This window comes from Vanessa tameamea, chromosome 7 (genome assembly GCF_037043105.1).
Source record: "Vanessa tameamea isolate UH-Manoa-2023 chromosome 7, ilVanTame1 primary haplotype, whole genome shotgun sequence".
Classification (NCBI taxonomy): Eukaryota; Metazoa; Arthropoda; class Insecta; order Lepidoptera; family Nymphalidae; genus Vanessa; species Vanessa tameamea.
In genome coordinates, this window is record NC_087315.1 from 6236327 (window position 1) to 6253996 (window position 17670).

The window sequence follows — 17670 nt, forward strand, 5'->3', positions numbered from 1 at the left end:
TTGTTTGACTTATAAATATAAAGGGATATACAAAATATCTCGATGCAATCTGTTGCTACTTGCGATAGGAACTTTATCAAACGTAATATTATAAAATAATCGAGAATTACTTTTAATAAATTGTCACTTAAAAACAAAGCCCTGCCATCTATACATAGTAAGGTAAACATGGCATCGATGGGTTGTTAATATTCTTATAGTGTTCGGAGTTACCAACAGGTGGCGCTTACGTGAGGTTTTGTGGTATGAAAAAGTAGCTTACTTAAATAATTCTAATAAATACAAATTTCGTATTATTTATTATTAATATATAAATCAAAAAGTAAAAAAAAGGGACCTTGGTCATTTTCTATGAAATAATTTGCCATTAATGGTTTAATTGTATGAGCTGTAGGAATATAATTATAAAGGACTAGGTATTTTATAAAAATATATTTTACGAGTCAAGATCATTATGACTGTCTTGGTAGGTGATCTACGCAGAGGAAGTGTCGGCATCCTGTAGGCTGTATGCGTGTGGGATGCCCTTGGGGAATAGGCCAATGCAACGCTTCTATTATTAAGCGTAGGTAAAGCATTGACATAGAATTGATTTTTAATATAAAATGTTATTGTATACAGTTCTTTGTTGCTCAATCAACAAAATTAAAAAAATACAATTCCCGTTAAGCACTATCTCTGCTAAAGACGTAGAGAAAGAGGACCAAAAAAATTGTATTCAATATTAAATAATTTTAAATAAGTCTTGTATTTATCTCGTATAACCGTTTGTTAAATGAAATAAAAAAAAAACGATAATAATTTATGTGAAAAATAGTCTTTAAATTATAAGTTTAATAGTAATAACCTTACGTTATATGTATACCTATAGTTCCTATCTCAAATATAGGTTATAAAATTATATGTATTTGTTCTACTAAAATATACACATATATACATTCGTAGGTATATACATGTAGGTATTCGTATTTAAACTGTTAATGTTTACCTATAACGTTGCTAGCGTTGAAGTCTTTTACATGTTCGTCTCTTAACCCATGTCTTGGAAACGAAATGATTTAACAAAGTATTAAATATGAATATAACAAAAGTGTCCGTCGTTTTATTGAATTTATTAAATAATTATTTTAATTAAAGTTATTGTCTTACAATGATAATTATTAAAATTAAATTTTAAAATATTTTATGTATAAAGAAAAAAAAATGTTCTCGACCTTCACTAGTGTATTGACCTTCTTTATTTATGACATAATATTAAACCTTGGCTGTAATTGTTAATATAATTTTGTTTCAACAATAACTCGATTTAACGCAGATGTAAGAGTTACCGCGTGCCCAATGGCTGAGTGCAAAGCTGTAATTGCTAAATGTTATATAACTCCGAACTTATTTTTAACAAATCTTCTATTGATGTAAAGTTATTTTATAAATTAGAATACGACAAAGTAATAAAATGTAATCTTTGATTACATTCAGGTTTATCTTTTGTATTTTAAAACTGGCGTTATTGTTACGCACGTGTGCTTGGGCAGGCTTTACTTACACAAGCATACGAATCATACTTTATTTGAAGTTGGCTCTATACTAAACAGTTCTACCTCGCAGGCTGTTTGGGCTAGTTTGCTAACACGAGTTCATTGTTCCTCTAGTGCTGAATATTCGGAGAAGTCTTAACCGCCTACCTGTGTGTGAATCTTTTTTGCACCAAAGTTTGGCCCTCAATAGAGGTAAAGCGTTTTTGTGTATCATCAAAGGTCACTTACGACTTTTTACCATTTAGTTCTATTTTGTTGTTGGCGTTGAGACGCCAGTGAGTCACGACATTAGTTCGTTGAAAATTCGATAAATTTAGTATCGATAAATTTTTAATCGATAATCACTAATCCGAAAAGTACATAAATGTAATTTAATCGGTGGAAAAGAGGAAAAACAGGTTTTCTAGAATATACAGTCTATCAAATCGAAAAGGCAGTACATATAAACAAACCTTAGATTTCAGATATTCCATGCAATCTGCTAATATCTCTGCCATATTTTGCACTACAAACAGTTCTTTGTCTAATATATCTTTATTCTTTATTTATAAAACATGTAATATTCCACTAAACTACTAATATCCCCTTAATTTTTTTAAGACTAAGGTCCGATTACAATTTTACCAACATTCAAAACTATATTTTGGCACGAATCCATAATGATTACGGTAAAAAATATTTAAGATCCCGACAATGATACCACATTATTACGATGTCTATGTTATTTATTTTAATCTTAATTTCTCGTGCGATTGGAATAGCCAATCATTCGGCTTCAGCGGCGGTAGCTTTACAATAATTAACTAAATAATTGAACAAAACTTAAGATTTTATACTCATTAAATACGGTACATATTTAACTTCACTTTTATATTTGATTATTTTAATTTTTACTCTAACAACAATAATAATGTAATGTTACGAAGGGGATAGTAAAATGTAGTATTGACTATTTACTGAGGTTTTCTCTCAATATTCTCAGTTAATGTATTATTATTCATGTAGAAAGACAAAAAAAAAATCAAATACTTAACTAGATTTAATGTGTATATTACCGTAGTATCACCAAAAAAAACATGTCGATAACGAAATAGTCGAACAACTAGATACAACACTAGCCGCGGTGAGCGCAGCAGTCGGCCGGCTCCCTGCGCACATCCGCTTGCGCGCTCAGCCCCGCGCTCGTTCGAAGCCCTACGCATACAAGCCAAAACAAAATACACGTTCCAAACTTAACATAAAAACTCTTTTGAATAAAATATATTTCACATTTAAAATTGTGTTCCATGTGTTTGTACAATTGTGTTGTGTGTTTATGTTGTCCTAAAGTTGCTAGTGTGTGTTGTGACCGTTATACCGAATGTCGTTAAACAATAACTCTTTTAAAGTATTGTAGCGTTTGCAATAAAGTTTTTGTATTAAAATAAGATTAAATAAGACGTATATATGGGAATTTTATTGAATACATCTCATAAAAAGTAAGTAAATATTTAACCGTTTAATATTAGGTAATTGGATAGAGACGAAATAAGTGAGTCAGCGTAGTGTAATTCTATCTAACGTACCTAGTTGCCTTTGTAAGTAAATTAGTAACGAAACCCTTCGCGTTCTCTTTAAATGGATTATGGACCCAGTAAAAGAAACAGTATGTAAACCAATATCGTATAACCACACGTCGTTCTGTATTATATCTAAGAAGAGTGATATTAGTTTAACACATTTGATTATTTACCGCTATTGTATAAACAAACTATATAATTTCATGAAATTGCTATAACACAATACTAAATACGTGTGTCTAAAATAAGAAACCATTACAAAAACTTTGAATTTACCCCAACCTGATCTTAGTATAAAACAAGATGGGGTTTAACCATTTCCAACAAATACGAAATCAATTCGGCATGGGCTTAAGATGACGTAAGGTAAAACCAGCACGCCTTTTGTTACTATGGCATAGATCTTGATTGTGAAGATGACCTAAAAAAACTTTTTTATCTGACAGTCCGTGTGAATTGATTGACTTTTCGTGACTTGTTCGAAATCAGCAAAATGATATGCTATTATGATTAATAGCATCTACGATCACTATGGTGGTAACTCTAAACGCCTATATAATTTTGACTTCCAATCAAAAACATAATATTAAAGGCTTAATACAGATTATTCTTAGAAAACATGCACGATGTATGCATGTTGCACATATTCACCATTGACGTGCACCTCAATCTTAGTAGAATAAAACAATAATATCCAGCGGACCGCGTTGATCAGAATCATAAATCTTCGAGGCAAAAAGTATTACATAAAAGAACTGTGTAAGTTATTGTAATGGTTTTAGGACGTCTTATCTTTTTTTTTGTTAGTCTTAAATGAATATCGATAATATTAGTATTTCAATTTTTGAACGAATATTTCCATGGATTAGGTACTAGGGATGAAGTCCCGATTTTTCTATCGGTTTTCGTTAAACGTAGTTAAAATAAAGTAGTACAGATGGATCGAGATATATTCTTCATCCATAAACAAACAATACAAAACTGTACCATGGTCACATTTGGATCTATTAATCTTATTGCCAAATAAACTAGCCAACTAGTCAAGTTCTATATAAAGAAAGGACAAGCTAAATCTGTGTCCTGGCCTCGCTGCCTCCTCTCGGCCCACACGCAAGAGCCTTGGGCTAGCGCCAACGTCCAAAACCTTACTTTCATTGTTTAGTACCCTAACATATATATAACTAGGTTGTACGCTACTCTTATTAAGAACATAACATAAAAGTGATCATTTTTTGTTAATTGTCTACTAATTAATTTTGCTACCTTCGTTTATTGTTAAATATAATGAATCTTACCATCAAGAACAATTTTCATTTAAAGCTTATTTTATAAATATAAGCCACATATTCGTGTCATTGAACACGTTACAATACCGATTTCATATTGATGTCAATACTATGTAAATACGCGCTATATTAATGGCGTGTTTGCAACAATGTAATATAAGTATATAGCAACTCTACTTTAAAGTCGCGTCACAGGTAGCACATGATACGAATTTTTAATAATCGCATGCTAATTTAACATCTATTGTTCTGCCATTAATATCCAAATTTCATTAATTTATACTGAAAATCATGGCAATACTTAAGGTCTCTTGTTATCAGTTTGATACAGTATGATACATTCTTGTCACGTTGCTCAATACATATATTATACTTTCAGTATAAATTTATGTCCTTATTAAGGTTGGTTTAAAATATAACTCATAAAATTGAAATTAATTTATGTACCACCCACATTATGATTTAGTATTTTAATTTTGAACTTAAACTTTAGTAAAATATAAGCGTTAGTTCTTTTGTAATTTAAACTTGGAATAATCTTGCTCTATTCAGATAATATCATAGATATTTTGTTATGATATTGACTCGTGTGGTACCTTACTTTCGACTCACGACGCTGAACGGGCCACCCATCCGTGGTGCTTTCTAGAGACGAGCATTTTACATTGTAATTTCACGTTATATGAAAATAGCGTGAGACACACGGTTTGTTCGAAATTATTTCAAAGACGGCAAATTATGAGGCAAACTAATTATTATGAATGTTCCGATAATTTGTTTATCTGTAATCATTTATGAAACACGTATCTGTTTAATATTACCTCTCTCAAATATACTCGAAGTTATTTGTTACATCCGAACAACGAGTATATATGAAACATAGATATCACTTAATACGAGCGTAAATAGAATACTTATATTAAAATCAGGAATTAGTTGTAATTAGAATTAGCAAATTCTAATAAATAAATTTTATTATATTTACTATAATTAACTAGGTTACTTATCAGTTTTTAGTGATTGTATTATAATTCATAAATTAAGTATATTTTGATGACAGTATTTTGTTATTTACACAATAGGTACTTGAAAGCATTTTTGATATAACGATATTTAATTATGACATTTCAGTATTAAATGATATTTGAATACTTTTATAGAAGTTATTGATGGTATTTTTTTATACTAATTAAATAAATTAGTTTATTTATACTAATAACCTTTTATTTCACATAAACAAAGAAAGTAACTTAACAATTGAGCAGAACGCCTTACAGTATTTAATACAAATTTGTGAAACCGACGCTTGCCTTTCAATATTCTACAGGAGTAGTTATACGGAATCGCTTCATCACTACTATTTTATTTAACATTAAACTTAGATTTACTACATATATATTTGTTACCTGCATGCTACTAATTTCAATTAGACATTACTACGTCCTCGTAATGATTACGTTAGTTGTTAAATGTTATTATTTCATAGATATACTATAATAATACTAGGATAACTAATAATAAAACTGTAAATAGAAAATAACGCCAGAAAGATGCGTTTTACTTAATTTTGTTTTTGTACGTGTTTTCATAAACCAGACTTAACGCCCACTCAAAAGACTTCGACAAAGGCCGCTGTCGTTTTATTACATATTTGAAATAATTGTTTGAATACATTATATAGTTTATGTAATATTTATTTGTAATTGTAATTTCTTTTAATTTTAGATTGGGGCGTCAATAACGAACAAGGAGAAATAAGTGAACCAGAGGCCGGTCGCATGCGTCCCGAAGACTACCGTCTTGTGTTTCTAAGCTCCGATTCATCGTGCCGCGAAGACACGGAAGACTCAGCATCTACCGCGTCTTCGGCTGCGCCGCCCGCGCCCGACGACTGTGATTGGGATTATTTCGAGCCGGGCGCATCGGCGGCGCAGTCACTACCACCACAATCACCACCAACAAAACATACACCGCAAGCCTGTCTCCGCACTTGTTCTTGTGGCGCTGAACCTCGTATAGTCGCTGTCCCTGTGCCTGTGCCTGTACCGGTTCCCGCGGCGCTTTGGCCGGCTCTTCTTGCTTTCCCAACGCAGACGCCGCCAGCTCCGCATTGGAATACATATCCGGGTTTTCCACCTCTCGATGCTGCGGCTTTCGCCCGTCTCACGACGGCCGCTGCCGTCGCAGTCACCGCTGCCGCCACCGCGTCCGTTTTACCGCAAAATAGACTCGAAATGACTGTAGAAAAAACTGATAAAGCGATTCAGTTCGAGCAACAAGTGCCAACAAGTGGTCTTGATAACGATAAGGACGATAACATTATCGAACGCGCAGTCGAACATGAAACGCCAGATGGAATAAAAGTAATCGCAGAAGACTCTATATCAATTTTGTCGGAAACCGTGGAAACAATGCCAGACCACCTCGATGCGGAGAATGCGTTTGCATCATCCAATGAATCTGCAAATTCAAGTGATTCCGAGACCGGAATTGCACGGAGAAGTTATGACCTCAGAAGTGGCGCCCCCGAAGAACCAGCGACATCGGACGAAGACTCTGACGACTCAGGGGGCGGAGGTGGACAATTTTCACGTGTGTTTGTCGTTAATCCTGCGGATTCTTCCTCAGACATGGAAGATAATGCAGATAGCAGTGGAATCGACTGTGACGATTCTTATGACAAAAAATCCGATAGCTTAGAAATAATGGCTGTGGAAATGCCTTTAGAAAATAACATTAATATTGAACCGGAGGTTGCAAATGAAAGTATTTCGGGAAATAGTGATAATATCGTTATTCTAGGTTCAGTTAATTTTTCCGAAAATTACCCTATGATTAATTTTGATAGTAATAGTGAAGAAAATTGTGAAAATGAGTGTAATAAGTCTAATTTTATAAAGTTTTGCGATGAAAACATGCTTCAAAGTGAAATGTGTGAGAAATTCAATAGTTTTAATACAGTTAGTGACGACTACACGAATAGCTTGGATTATCAAAGTAATTTAGACAATAGTCGGACCAGTGGCATATCAGAAAATATCGAGTACGATTCATTAGATAATTCATTTAACTCGGACTGTAATATAAAAGTGTCTGTCGAGTGTTCTTTTGATAATAATTACGATAAAAACATTTCAAATGAAATAAAAAAAGACTCATACCGAAAACTATCACCCTCGCCGGAACTAAAACAAGCGGATACAAGTTTATTACCATTACCGCCACAGAGCGATGAAAAAATAGACTTGTTTAAAGGTATTGAACGCACGCTCAGTGAGTTATTGAAGAAAGAATTAATGGAGGACCAAGGGGAGGAGAAAATGCACGGTTCGCGGCCGGTTTGCGCTGAGACGGAGGGGAGCGCGGGCGCACCTGTAGCGACAACAGTTTGCCGCTCGCGCACGGCCGAAGCGGACGGGTCCGCGCGTTTCACGAGCCGCGTTATGATAACGCACGATCGTGTCTCCGTTGTCACGTCAGACACGACGCGGCTCATGCGTGACATTATAGTGCATCATACAAACTCGCAAAACGAACCGGAACCGGGCGCTAGTGAACAACAAAACGATACAAACGAACGATTATCCGACGACGAATCGGCGCAACCTTCAGGTGGAGTGACTGTTGTTAGTAATGCCGACACTCTCTCGGCGGTTGTGTGCCTCGAGGAGGGGCTCGCAGATGACGACTCGTGGGTTGAGGACGTTAGCCACGACGATGCCACTTCACCTTCGGACTCAGATTCGGGAGATGAGGCTACACTGCCCGCTCGAGGAGACGATTTTGCATATTGTAGACGTTCCTTAGATTTTACGTTGCATACTATAGTCGAAGAAAGTTGCGAAGAGAGCGAAACAGAACCCACAACAAAGAAACAAAGACCCATCTCAGCTACTGAACTGGAAAAATATTTTTTCTTTGGCTTAGGGGACGGAAGGAACATTCGGGATGATGAAGATCCAGTGTCGGAAACATCAAGCATCTGTAGTGAGGGTGATGAATCAATAGTTGATACGGAACAACCGAAAAGAAGTGTTGATAGTGATGAACTTGTGTCCTCGCGCTTAGAAAACTATTTTTTGTCTGGTTTTATGGGTTTCAACCAAGAACGACGTGATTCTGATGGCTCTGGAAGTGTTGGAAGCGATAGTGAAGGTAAACAAAGTCCCGAGCAAAGACGAAAACGGTTAGTTCGGGCTCGGGGAACACCTCGGTCACATTCTTCATCTTTAGATAACTTATTAACTGGCGATGAACCTTCTCAAGATAATCAGGAAATTTCAGATGGCTCTAGTACTGAAACAGAAGACCGGCATGAATCCCTTGAAAGACTGGATATGCAAGGTGAAACAAAAAGAAAAAAAAGTAAAAAGCCACGAGGTTCACCAGCTGACGAAAGGCGTCAATCAGTTGAATTTCCAGAGGAAACTCGGGATGATACAAGGTCTGTTTCAGAAGGAGAAGATGGAAGGTCATCACCACGAGTTGAATTCCCACCCTTAGGATCTGAGCTTTCAGAGTCAAAAAAACAAACAAGCAGAGATAGTGGTTTTGTAGGTAGCTGTGACGACTTATTAAGGAATGGAGACTCGAGTTCAGAGTTTGCTAGGTCTCACGAACCTAAAACTGAGCTGGAAGAGATAATTGAAGAGGTGCGGCAAGACGTTGATGAGCGTCCAGAACGACCGCTTTCATCCCGACCCCCTCCGAGTCCATTAACAAGAAAAGATAGCTTTAATAATTGGTCATCCGATGAGGAAACGAACCTCATGATGACAAAAATGCGCCAATTTTTCAAACAAATGATTAACACGGCGAACGTTAGAACCTCAACCCCCACATCAAATCCATCCAACACAGAAAGTCCACGTCCGCCAAAGCCGCCGCAATTGCTTTATTTTGAAAGTGAATTAACTCGATTAATGAAAACCGTACCCGGCATTCGAGACGAGGAAGTTCGTGAAATTGTAGAATATTTGTCAAGTGAAGACACGTGGAGTGATTCATACGACTCTTCAGACTACGCCGGTTCCGATTTAGAAGGTACGGCAGCCAATCGGTCAGCATTAAGAAAGCAAATATCTGACAGCTGTAGAGAAATAATTGATGAATTTGATCGCGGAAATAGTGAAGCAGGGTCTCTAGAACGAGATGCTGTTGGCGCTTATCAAAGATTAGCGGCGACGTTGGGACGAGCTGGAGACGGATCACCGCCGTTGTTTGGGAAAGTAATGCGCCATATTGGCGGTAGACTGGTAGCATTAATGCATGAAGTATCAGGTGGTGCATCTCCGAGCACAGATGATGACAGTGCTTCGGAGCCAGGAGCTTTAGCTCGTAGTCGATCTCACGATATCCTTGAGGCTGCGGCGAGTAGAGGAAGTGTTGCGAGTGATTGTGAAAGGTTTTCATGGCGTGGTAGTTTTGAGTCAGCTCTGCTCGCGGCTGACTCCCGGGGAACATTGGGTGGCGGTGGGTGTGAAGCGAGGCGATCCCCAGGCGTTGCCGACCTGGCAGCTCAAAAGTCACACTCAAGAAGTTGTGGGGCAATTAGTGGTAGTGAAGACCGACTATGGCGAGGGAGGAGACGAGCATCGGCTCCTGATGCAGAGGTAAGAAACATTAATTAAAACTACAATGTATTTATTTCAATATATGATACATCTAACTGTACAATAAACGCAGGAAATAAATCAATAGCTAACTAACATTTTAACTTATAGATGAGTGTTCAGTTATAGTAACTTATAAAATATGTTAATCAGGTTAGTAAATATAAGCATAAAACTTACATTGAACAGACATTAATCTTTTCTTAATTCGCATGATCGAAATAAAGCTAACTCACTAATTAGTTAAAATTTGCTTGATACATAAACATCCAAACGTAATTGATTCTACGAAAAGCCGAGAGAGGGCGTACAATCGCCATTTATCATTTAATTCATGCAAAGCCACATATCACAATTAGTTGTCACATCAAAAAGTATAAACTTTTGCTTCAGGCAATCTTTCAATTAGTAATAAAAATTCGATTACAGTTATCTATATGATAAAAAACAGCTATCATAAATATAATAAATCTATTAGTGTTCAGATAAGATCAGAAGATACCTGTGATACAATGAGATTAACGCATGCCTATTTACCGTCTCAACTTATTTTATAGAAATATGAAATAACCAAAACAATCTATCAATTTTAATCACTATAAAGATAAAACTTCATAAGTTTGTATTGGACTAATAAACATATATAAAAAGGATACATTTGACATGCTTATGCAATTACTTGTCAAAGCATAAACTTATAATTACAATACATGCACAAAAATAACAAAGAATTTCTAATAATTACCATAATTGCTTGTAATGTGAGTAATTAATGCCGTAATCTATGTATTGCATTCATGCAATAATGGTGGATAATTACTTTTATTTGAATAATCTAATAGAAAACAAACATAGATACCTACAAATACGCAAATCATCAAAATATACTTCTATTCTTTTGCTGTATAATAACTAATAGATTGCTTCAATTCATTAAACTTAAGCGTTAATTCAACAAAATACATATCTTTATCTTCATTAATTTTTGAAAAACGTACCTACTAAAAATTTAAAACAAAAAATAAATAATTTGAATATATTCCAAGTTTAGTTATTATCATCGTCATAAAGAAATTCACAAATTCATAAAGAAATTCAAAAAGCCACAAATTCAAACGTTCGCAATATTAATAAACTAAAAATCAACTAATATATTTCGATTTTCACTAGTGTAAAGCATTTTTTTATTGATGAATCCAATAATCCACTATTTTATAAGTATATATAATATTTATCAATTAGTTTTAAAATTAAAAACATGTTTACGTGAAGTGATATGATATATTCAGTTGTACGTTGGTGGTAGGCAAACCCGTCTGGGTAGGTAGCAATCTTGTATTGTTGCTCCGATTTGAAGGGTGAGTAACTAGGGTGAGGTACAAGGGTTAGGTGATGTAAAGAATGATTAAAATGGCTTATGATCAGTCAAATTTCGCTAATGTCTATGGGCAGTGGTAAACACTTACAGGTGGCTCATATGTCCGTCTGGAACCTTTGGTAACCTTAGTATACCTTAGTGCCAGCAGGTACAATGTTTGTATAATAAAACTAAAGTGTTGCTTTGTCTACACATCAATTATTTTCCATTAAACGATAATTGACATGTGTAGTGTATACAAAATACACTTGTCCTAGAACTATCTATATATAAATTGACCTTTGTTGGATACGAATTGCTAAATATATTTAACAAATATTACTATGTACTAAATATTTGATTACAAACTGTTTGTGTTCGTCAGAAAATCGATGGAACCGTTAGATATGCAACGTAGTAACATCGAGCATATAATATAGAATTACTTATCTTAAAACGATTTATCTATAACAATAAAAAATATATATCAGCTAAATTAATAGTTTTTTAATAATTAGTTAAGACAAAAGCAAGCAATACATACGTCTTTTAAATATAATAATACATATGAAAATAACAAGACTAAATTTTTAAAAGCTGATGTTATTAGAAAAGTATATAGCACCCACTTAACTGAGATCGGTGGCGTACGAGTTTGGTACATATGTACAGATTGGTAGCGTATCAAAAGGCAGCTGTTATACACGTATTTCTAACGTTATAATAGGTTAAATTAAAAACTTTCGAAAATAAATCGTAATATAACAAATGCAAAACAAAAAATTGTTCAAACAAAAGTAAATTCAAATATTTTATTTTTCGTCTCTTCGTTTTGAAAAATAATAAATGAGTAAGGGTAAATAATATATATGTTAACAAAAATAAATACCTACTTTTTATATAAATAAAATACACTCTTTCTTAAGTTTCTGTTTTTTTTTGTCATAGTCTGAAGAAGAACAACGCGCCGGGTCGCTACCTCGACTTCCGTCTATCACTGGCACAAATACGGTACCGGCAGGGCCGGTAAAATCAGCTCGGTATCGAGCTCCTGGCTTCAGAACTGCGACGAGAGCAGCCTCGGCCCCAGGTCTACACGTTCCCAGACGTAGACGAGCTCCACCAACACCTCAACCCGCAACTCCGTCGGCACCCGCGTCCGCTCCTAGCTTACAAGGTAAGCCATTGAAATTTAGAAAGTCGTTGAATATTTACATATTTTTTTAAATACTTGACAGCTTTAAATATAAAGGAACCGAAAATACCACGAATACAACAATATTTACATACGCAAAACGCACACACACAAGTACACTCGATTAGTAACGACTTGCATTTCAATTGGGCAAAAGCCATAACTTTTGATACATACTCTACATGACCTAGGTATGTGTAATTATGTATTATAATACAATACAAATTGTTTTCCTCACAATGTTTTGTTTAAAAACTGAACAAGAGATAAATTGAAAACTTAAACATGAAAATCAAAAAAGAACTCGTACTGTTTTCAATGTTCATACACAATCAATAATCAACCTACAACGCTTGAATAGTACATTCCTTTGGATTTGAAAATTGTAAACGACTTATTATGAAATGTGAATTCCCGAACAGTGGTTTCTTTACAATAGTGATTGTAAAGAAAAAAATACAAAATACCACAACACAAAATATTTAAGGTATTCGATCGCATCCTTATCGACTCTCGATTTTTCTTATTTCTTTATGGACTTCAAGAGCACAAAAATGCTTCGTATACACTTGCGATATGTTTTACGATAAATCAAACATTGCTTGTCAAAATACATTACTTATAGCTTATTCGTTTTTAAATATATACATAATACATTTTCGATACAAATAATATAAAAGTCGAACCATATAATAACCGTTCTCACGCGAAATATAAGTATTTACAAGAAAAATGAATGCAATGTATATTGTTATACTCTGACGTATTATTTATAATGTCGATCTTTTTATATATTCATCAGAGAAACTAGCTAAGAATTCGTAGCCCAACTTTAAAAAGTTTATTACACGGCGCGTTTTACTTTCGCCTCGGTTGTATAATAAAATCAAATGTCAGAAATTATTACTTTAGATAACACCAGACTGGGATGTCATATTTTTTAAATTAACATTATATGTAAATATTGCAGATAAAATGCGTTTTTTTAATACAAAATTTTGATGTTTGCAATTATAGTGATATTATAGACTTTTTTAATACCTAATAAATTAAATAAAAACGAATTCATAGATGTTGAATTTGATATACTTTTTAAATATATCTAAAAATTAACAAAGATAATGATTCAAAATGCTCTATAATTAATAACTTACGTAACGTACTTTGACGAATTGAATATTTATTCGTTATTATGGTTATATAATAACTCTTAGAAGCGGCTTATATTTGTTATAAACAATTATGAATATATATTAGATATTCAAAGATGCTTGCCCATAACAGGCGATCGAGTCTCATACATAGGTACATATACGTATATAATAATTACTAAAAGTTTAACATAATAATTGATTTTCGTCAATTATACGTTTAAGTTCCATAATATCATGCGCACGTTTGGCTATTAACGATTAAAATTATCCTAAGGATTAGATATAACGCAGTATCCACCATATTCATTTGTATCGAACATTTATAAATGGAACAACGAACTGAGCCGAATTTAATTAAATTTGGTTTGAAACAAGCTTGAACCTCAAGCACGGACATAGAACCCCTGAAACGCGAGCGAAGCTGCGGGCGATAACTAGTAATATATATACCCGCGTCTGATTGTAATCTTTGCTAGGTCATTGTTTGTATCTTATAAGGAAATATTTTTTTAATTTAATGGTGAAACGTAAATGAACTGATTTATTTGATTTTTACCTCTAGGTCTGTGAACTTTTAAAATACATCTTTTCCACGCGCCAATTAGTGGTCACAGATTGTGGTTCCATTATGTTGGGAAAATTTCATCTACAAAATTTATAGTATCAGTTATGAGTGAATTATTTTATTTACTTTTCCTTATATATATTAATTTAATTGTACATACCTGCTCGAGTAATTATATAATGTTTTCATATACATAAAACGTACTTAGGTACTTTCTTATTATTATTTAATCCAAAATAGAAATTGACAGTGAATTATTCAATGCAAAATAGAAAAGGTTTCATTTCTTATTAACTAGACTAAAAAATAATTTAGATTACATACAAATAAACTTATACCCAAATTTTGTATGTATATTTTAAAAAGTATATACTTAATATCGGTTAAAACCCATCACACGCAATTCAGTCGGCAGTCTGTTCCCCAACCCGTCACACCATTATGACCAACTTGACCAGGTTAAAAAGTAGACCTAACTGTTGTATAACTATTTTCTATTCGTGACTCCATTCTTTGTAACCATCGATCCTAAGCATTCAAACTGACACCGTATTTAACGGTTTAAAACAAATGATTAACTAATCCCTAGATATAATACAGCACTTTTCTCGCTTTAAAAGCAGTCGTTGTAAAATACACGCTGAAGGGTCGAGATCAGGTATATGCAGGTATAGGCCAATGTTACGAAGCCAAAAAATCCATAAACGCCAACATGTATTTGTCTTGCTTTTTCATGCAATTTTTATGAGAGAAATATTATTATACTCTTCGGTATTTATCGCCTATATATTATTGTGGTATTTGCTAGATCATAACGTAATACCTTTCAAAAAGAGCTACACTGGTTTCGTGTTTCCGGTTTATCAGATGTAACCGTTCTTGTTTGACTACATCCATACGCAATACAGCATCTGGTTTAATAACTGGGCGCTTTATTAGGCTGACCTTACGATATTTAAGTAAGCCGAAAGTATTACTCAACGTTCACTTGATTTGACCCGGATCCAAATAGTATTGTTTCTGTGCTGTTTCGCAAAAGCTTGCTGTTTAGTCGATTGTTTGATTATTCACACTCTAGTCCTTATGTACCTACGAACATCCTCAAACGAAATATCTTCAGACACTAGTTTGGCATAAGACGTCACTATCAATGTCTACAAAAGTGATAAATTATATTAAATTGCACTGGAACTGAAGACGAAATGTTCATTTTTAATATCATAAATATTTCTTTCACACTACAAAATAAACTTGTTCTTGAAATAGAAAACTGAATTTCAAATCATTTGATAAAAGTTCGGTAAATAGTTTGCAATTTTATTACATAATTAAAATGACTTTTTTTAGCAAAAGTACAATTTATTAATCTATTAAGTAAAAAAAAAAAAAATTAAATATACGTTTACGACATTGTCATATCTATATAATGTTGCGTACTATTTCGTTCACGTTTTTTTTATCTACAAAACAATATATTTGTATTCACGCAAACTATAAAGTATACAACATAAAACTATTTACTTATAATCGCGTAAAAGTTTCATATCAGTCGATCAATTGTTTGTTCAGTCCAAAAGAACAAAAGCAACTGAGTTGTGCGTTTTTAATATTGAAATGATAACACGGTCATGATGACCGATCACCATTGTTTTAAGATAAGTATATGGCATCTACCTACGTACCTCCGTAAATATTGGTAGCGTGTCAGTAAGCAGGTGATTAGAATATTTAATCATTTGACACCATATTGGTATTTATTAGATGAATAAGAAACGTTTAAACGACTAGGAAAATGTTTATCATACTATGGTCAGCTCTGTGACATTATATAAAATTAAACTTTTTATGTACACTTTACAAACTTAAATTAGTTCTGGATAATTTATATATACGTCTCATAAACTTATTTCAAATTTGTCACGTAGGAATCGAAGGTGGGAATTATTTGAACAAAATAAATTTTAAATGCCATCTATTTGTTTTAAATCGTTGACCGTGTTAAAAGTTTTGTTTTTTGAATGGAGCTAAAACACGAATGAAGTATCTTATAATCTAGCTGTTTCCTAATTTTACGCTTAAACGATCACTGTTTATGGTATCCGGTAACAATTTAAGTTTACAAGAATAATGCAATAAACATAATAAGATTCAGGTATTTTCTCCGAATTATTTAAATATATTACAATATATGTTATTTTGATTTGATTTCACTTATCTATATTCAACTCACGTTCTATACATATATGTTTTACTAACTCGTTTTAGATATGTATTCGTAAAACCAATATGTCAAATTTTCAAATTAAATATGTATTGACTTTAGTTTATATTATAATGTTCAGATATATAATATCGAACAATATTATCCATCATTTCTCAATTGCCTTCTTTTTTAGAATTTTTTTTTTTGATTGACAGTATTATTATAAAATAAAAAATGGTCAATGTTAAATTAATTTTATTAAACAATAATTAAGTTATTTATACAAGCTATCTAAGGTGTTTATGTGTCACGTCTGTTGACTACAGCCAGTTTGGACGGAATTATTTTCCTTTATTCAATAAATACAAGTTTAAAAAAGTAATAAACCTGTTGTTAGTGTAGTGTACGGGACTTGTCAAAATAGATCAAATAAGCCGAACTTGAAAGGTTTACCAGTGGCCATGGAAGTGTTCCGTTATGAGATCAGTTTAATGGTACCAAGTTGTTGTATTGATTTTGTTACATTAGGTGAAGCTTATATAAAGCTCGAAAAAAATAACTCTTTTGAATGTGTCCATGTAAGGAGAAAAAGTGATAGCCCAAAATATTTTACTTATCCAAAGAGAAGATACATAATTTAAAACATATCGTTGCGTGAACGAGACTAAACACTTGAGCTATATTCGTATTTTACAAAGTTTTTAGTCAACTTGTTACAAATGATCGATTGGTTCGAATTCCTATTCGTACATTAATCAATATTATAGAAAGTTTAATAATTCATAAAAGATCAATCGATTCCTACTTTATAGCTATTAAGAAAAAACTCGGAAAGCATTGTTAATGAACGCAACAATTTTTATCGTGTACATGTAACCAATTGTGATAGTAGTTACTATATTGACGTGTTATTAATGCTTTCACTCCACTCTTTCTCACAACCGCTGGAGACCAACACTACTATTGTAATTACTGAATAAACAATTAGGTATATTATGAAATAATTTAAATATATACAATATTACACAACTTGATAATATCTAAGGTATATTTATATTTCTTGTTTCATGACAATTGAAATGAAAAGGTCCTTCAATATGTTCGCACGGTTTATTTTAGACGTACCAATTAAATTTGCCATGAAAACTTACATTGGAGTAGCCAATGTCAGAGGAGGGGTTATGGAGGACCCACACTTCTATAA

The 17670-nt window shown here is 33.3% G+C and overlaps 1 protein-coding gene across 3 annotated transcripts in view; it reads left to right on the plus strand.

Annotated features, from left to right (window-relative positions):
* Positions 1-17670, plus strand: part of LOC113401344 (uncharacterized) — a 59199-nt gene that overhangs the window by 21306 nt on the left and 20223 nt on the right. For 2 of the 3 annotated variants that reach the window (XM_026641217.2, XM_026641215.2), the window contains exons 3-4: positions 6106-9992; positions 12298-12526. In XM_026641217.2, coding sequence (XP_026497002.2) covers positions 6106-9992; positions 12298-12526 — 4116 coding nt within the window. Of the gene's footprint in view, positions 1-2995; positions 3014-6105; positions 9993-12297; positions 12527-17670 lie in introns of those variants that run through there. The other variant, XM_026641218.2, reaches the window with a different exon arrangement.